Below are 5,337 nucleotides of genomic sequence, written 5' to 3' on the forward strand. Positions count from 1 at the left end.
GGTCACGTCCCCAACCCAGGTTTCTTCGATCCTCGTAAAGATTGGGTGTCAACCGAAGCAACAGACATCTTCATCTTGGGTTCTGTGTTTGATACCATAATGACCAGTCACTGGCCCAATCGTGTTGGTGAGGAGGAGCGCCGGGCTTGTATGGATAGGGTAGATGATCTATTATCGAACAGTGAGTGTTGCCTGCCGTCTCTCTACCAACTTGGAAGGTACATTGAAGATAAAGTTCGCCGTATATTGGATTTGACACTCCAAAAGGTCGCCGCGCGACCGAAGGCGTAAGACTTCCAGAGAGCCAACGCCGAAGCCATGGGGTCCAAATATGTGAAACAGTGGTTTTGCAGCAGCCATAAACCATCAAATTAATCCATGGCTGGCCATGGAATGGATTTGGGCAGTGCGTATCTAGATATAGGATGAGACGAGGGAGAGCAGATTGGGCTAGAGCATGGCTTCTGAGACAAAGGTATTACTTGACTGTAACTTGGGGGCGGAAGGGCCTGGTCACATCCCGCTTGCCACGAGTCAGGGGTTTCAGGGGTAAGTCGCACCGAGACCTTGTGTAGTTCTCCATCGAGCAGTAGCTCATTAACATGGTGCCTGCATCATCAGCAATGTGTCATTATGTATGGTATCATAGAAGCAAATCTCACCAGATATCCAACCTCTTACTTTGATTCTCATCCCTTGGGGTCCTACTTTACCTATCAGTAGGCAAACTCAGAGAGATCTTATTGGATACGAACCGTAGCGATCATTTTGTAACTGTGTGTGATATACTCTTCCGTTTTCGACCACCCCAGTAATGACAAAGAGGGATAGTGACTGTGGACAGGTGCCTATTGTCAATAAAACCCTCGTCGTCGCCAGACGGTTGCTCAGGCAGATCAAACTGTCAATCTCCGGTTAGAAACGGACATGGTTGTAATCCATAAGGCAGACCTCTTCTGTTTGTGAGTCTAGGTGTTCTTCCCGTTCGTTAGACTCCGGATCTTCTATGGTCAGATTAACTGAATCGCCTGAGTGCTCAATGGGGGCGGCATCTTAGTTAGACATTCTAATGCAATGATAAATGAGAATAGAGATGCCTTGGCTGTGACAGTCAGAGTGATTATGAATTGCTAGGTGATAAAGCAAAAGAAATGGATTAAAAAAGAAGCTTAGATACCATTTTGTGACAGTCGGACAAAAGCAAAGTGCATGTAGGCTGACCTAATCGACCGATAGGTCCAAACGCGTGACCTGGCGTACAGAGTGAGGCTGGACATCGAAATTAGACCAGGTAAGCGACTTAATGCGCAAACGGTACAAGGGACACGTCAGCCCAGATTTGGGACCCACACTCTATTGAACACTAATCTCTTGATCGAATGTGCCGTGATGGATCTAACATTAAAATAAAAGAGGGATATTCTAATGATGAAGTTACCTGGGTTCTCATATAAATTGGCTGTGGTCAAATGTATCTTTTTTCCCCAATCAAAGGGCATTTTCCTCATCGACCCCCCTGTGTTGGAGAAACAACGCATGGGGAGGGGTCGGATTAGAGACCCCCATAGTAGTCTGTGGCTATTAACGCCACCACCAGCTCTAAATAGTACCTCCTGAACAACCATGACTCGCATGCCATCAACAGAGCCCAGCCTTACAATTTTTGAGTTCGGTGGCGGTACTGAATTCTCTACATCCGTACTTCTACAAAATACCCCGGGGCTTGACTAAGCAGACTACGCTAGCTTTGGCTGCCCCTCTCCTCACTCTCCGTAGATAGCAGATATCAATCTCGTCATCCATTCTCGTCCATTACCCCCGCTTCTGCATCCTATCGGTCGGTCCGGGCTCAACGCTCAGCATCCAAGCTCCTCGCCACGCTATTAACTATGCAAAAGGACAATATGACGGGGGAAACGGGGGAAACAGGGCCAGTCTCTGTTCCCTTAGCCGTCTCTCTGACCATCACTGCTCTATTCGGCATGGCCTGCCTCAACTGCGCAGAAATCCTCATCATTGCCCTTTATACCTTCAAGCGCTATACCAGTCTATACTTCTGGAGCATAATAGTCGCTGACCTGGGCACCGTCATCTATGCAATGGCAAACCTGCTGCGCCTCTTTGCTCTCGCACCCAATATCCTGATGTCCGTTCTCTTGGCCATCAGCTGGTGGGGGATGGTCACAGGTCAGTCCGTGGTCTTATACTCTCGGCTGCATCTTGTTGTTTCTAATAGAAAGAAAACCCGTGGGGTGCTCATCATGATCATCACCAACTTCTTTATTATTCACATTCCGTTATCAGTCCTCTGGATTGGTACCAACGTTGACCCTGATGTTTTTCTCGATGCATTCAACGTCTATGAACGGCTACAGCTGTCTGTATTCTTCGTCCAAGAATGCATTATTTCCGGCCTTTATATTTGGGAGGCAGGCCACGAGCTGAAACCCATCATCGCCGCTAGAGGTGGCGAAGGGAAGCATGTCGTCAGGGGACTCGTCATCATCAACATCATCCTGATTGTCCTCGATATCACTCTTCTCATTACCATATTTACCGGCCATTTCTACATCCAGACTTCATATCAGCCCCTTGTGTACAGCATCAAACTCAAGCTGGAGCTTTTTATTCTCAACAAGCTAGTAGCCCTTGTCAAACAGCCGACATGCGGAATCACGTACCCGAATTATCCATAAATCTATCAAGTGACTTATAGCTCACAACGAACCATGGAGCAGCCCTTCAGGCAGCAGCCACCAAACCAAGGGCAGGAAGAGCCCAAGACCTGTAGTGGACGGTAAGACGAACCCGACCACTCCAGAAGGAGAATCTTCTCCAAGAGCAGGAGGGAGATAGTTTCGATGCTTATGGATTACTCAGTCTATAGGGGGTCAGGAATAAAAGATATAGCTGAGACTTTATTGCGACAGTTACATTGGGGGAGAGGACGTGATACCACGAACGTCACCTCGTCGAGATCCCTCAAGTAAGTGACCAAATAGTATGTGGAACCTACCAGATGCTCACGTTATTAGGATGAGGTCCAAGTTGGCTATATGTGGTCTTTTCGTGCTACTTAATGTGGCCCATGGTCTTAATTTCCTCCAATGTCAAGAGGCTTGCCGAAGCGGGGACGAAGCTATGCAACAGTTTTGCCGACAGGTCTCTGAACCTGCGCTTCGAGCTCTGTGTTGGTCAGTCTCTGTTGGCCTTCACTTCTCTAGATTGCTTAAGATCTGTGAAAATGCTTATTGGGCTATCACTGGCGGCTTATTGGGGTTGTGTGACTCAATGTTGGCACTCCAGAGGTTCGGGTGGTTCTGATTGCTTGGTTGCAGGCATGCTGATAAAGCCATTTGCAAAACAAATTGAGTGACAATCAAGGGCTGTTGATCTCTGTATACTTAGCAGTAGTCTGTAATCTATCTGATCTATTGTTATCTATTCTCTTCACTTCGCTATTGCCATGCTATGCTCAAACGAACTGTATTACATTCTAGAGAGCCTCTGCTTAATCATCTCTGCGAGAGTAGGATCGATACAGGCGAATATGTCTAGAGAGAAAGATTAGTACCATTGAGAATGTAATGGGAACTGGTCTTTAAGATATTGCCATTTTGGGATGAAGATATATCAAGGGCATCTTGGTGCAGGCTGTGTAGGGCAGAGCTGAGGTGGTTGGCGGCGTTGCTTGCTAGATGCTCCTGCTGACCAGGCTGCTTGCCGAGCATGGTCCAGAAAGCTCGCGGCTGCATAAAATTATCATCCGTCAATTCGGACGTGTAGCCCCTAACGGCGCCAGTAACCCATTCGTTGTGGCTGCTAATAGCGTTACTAGATGCGCTGACGCTACCTTGAAATCAGATAGGCTTAAAAGAGGAGTGCACGTAATTTGGGTCTCCGCTGTAGTTTGTTGTGGAATTTATGAATACATTATGCTGATATAGGCTGTAGATAGGGCAAATAGGATGGTTGCACGGTAATTGTTGGTAATTCACGCCCAAACGATATCGAGCCGCGTCAGGGTAAAGTGAATCTAGGGGCTAATTTGGCAGTAGGTCTTCAGAGCAGAGCCATAACAAAGGTTCTTCTTTGATTTAGTCATCCTGGGAAGTTTAATGCCTAAAGAACATGAAAATGCAAATTTTAAATGATTGGATTTATATTGCTGTTGTAGTTGCGTGTCAAACTCGATAATACGGACTGCCATTGCTTGACCGTGACGATTTCCTCCTTTGGACTAGTATAATTCTTGGTGAGTATTGCTATTCATACAGTAACTTTTTGCTATTCATACAGTAACTTTTTGCTATTCATACAGTAAAATCACGTGACCCCACTTTTTTCCCTCCCTATTTGGCATCTTCCCTGCGTTACACCAAATTTACAGTGTAAGTCAGGGAACGTTATGAACAATGAGTGAATTTAACAGCTATTAACACCACACCTCAACCTTCAAGCCCGGCTGCAGCCCGGCTGCAGTCATATCGTTCAAAAAACGAATCTCCGGTGTTTCGCCGAAAAGTTCGTAACTTTGAGCCGGCCCGGCTGTTATTCCGGCGGCTGCCAGAGCGGCTGCTACCGCCACTGTAACTGCCCCGGCTGCTGTGACTGCCACGGCTGCTGTGAGGGCTGCTGTGAGGGCTGCGGCTGCGTGGCCGGGATGACTTCCTCCGGGGCTGAAGACGGCGGCGCTGCTGATGTTGCTGCTGCTGCTGTAGCTGCCCTGCCTCCTCTGCCTCTTCCCCGGCCCCGTCCTCCTCTGGTTCCCCGGCCCCTACTGTTTGTAGTGCCTCGCGATCTCTGTATCGACGGCCGTCGGGATGGCTGACTGCTCTGAGTCTCTATTTCTGCCTGCGAGAGCGTGCGGCGCACGCTTGGGTTCAGTCGTCGGGTTGACTGTGGGTTCTGACGAGGCTGCCCTAGGGTCGGTATCACAGCCGGGGCCTGCTGCGGAGGTTGATAATAACATCGGGATCGCAGATTCACAGTAATAGCTCCTCGAAGTCCTAGTTGTAAAAATCAGCAAAATTTATATATAAATACAGGGAATTCCTACTAAGGGCTTCTTAAGCTATTAATAAGAATAGATTATTTTCTTTATTAGTAATATCTTAACTATAAAGCTATAATAAATATTATAATTATAAGAAAGAGTATATTACTATATAAATATACTATAATAAGGTTATAGTAGCTAAGGCTTAAGATTTAAGAGTAAAGCTATAATAATATAATAATACTACTTAGCTAAAAGATTAATAGTAATATATACAATTTATATCCCTCAATAAGGAAACCTAGTATTTAAATTTACTGTATTTTTGTTGTGTGTAT

The 5,337-nt window shown here is 46.5% G+C and overlaps 2 protein-coding genes across 2 annotated transcripts; one reads left to right on the forward strand and one right to left on the reverse strand.

The window, feature by feature from the left end:
* Nucleotides 1-1,904: 1,904 nt before the first annotated feature.
* Nucleotides 1,905-2,856, forward strand: BGZ61DRAFT_552707 (uncharacterized protein; the record flags this gene model as incomplete). The annotated part of the gene is made up of 2 exons (XM_046255537.1): nucleotides 1,905-2,677; nucleotides 2,739-2,856. 2 exons carry the CDS (start codon nucleotides 1,905-1,907, stop codon nucleotides 2,854-2,856), a joined length of 891 nt encoding a protein of 296 aa, XP_046092806.1.
* A 1,768-nt stretch (nucleotides 2,857-4,624) lies between these two features.
* On the reverse strand, nucleotides 4,625-5,047 carry BGZ61DRAFT_470126 (uncharacterized protein). The gene has a single exon (XM_046248039.1). The coding sequence runs from the start codon at nucleotides 4,970-4,972 to the stop codon at nucleotides 4,778-4,780; it is 195 nt and encodes a 64-aa protein (XP_046092807.1). The 5' UTR covers nucleotides 4,973-5,047; the 3' UTR covers nucleotides 4,625-4,777.
* Nucleotides 5,048-5,337: the final 290 nt, after the last annotated feature.

The sequence above is a fragment of the Ilyonectria robusta genome (genome assembly GCF_021365365.1).
Source record: "Ilyonectria robusta strain PMI_751 chromosome Unknown BGZ61scaffold_198, whole genome shotgun sequence".
Lineage (NCBI taxonomy): Eukaryota > Fungi > Ascomycota > Sordariomycetes > Hypocreales > Nectriaceae > Ilyonectria > Ilyonectria robusta.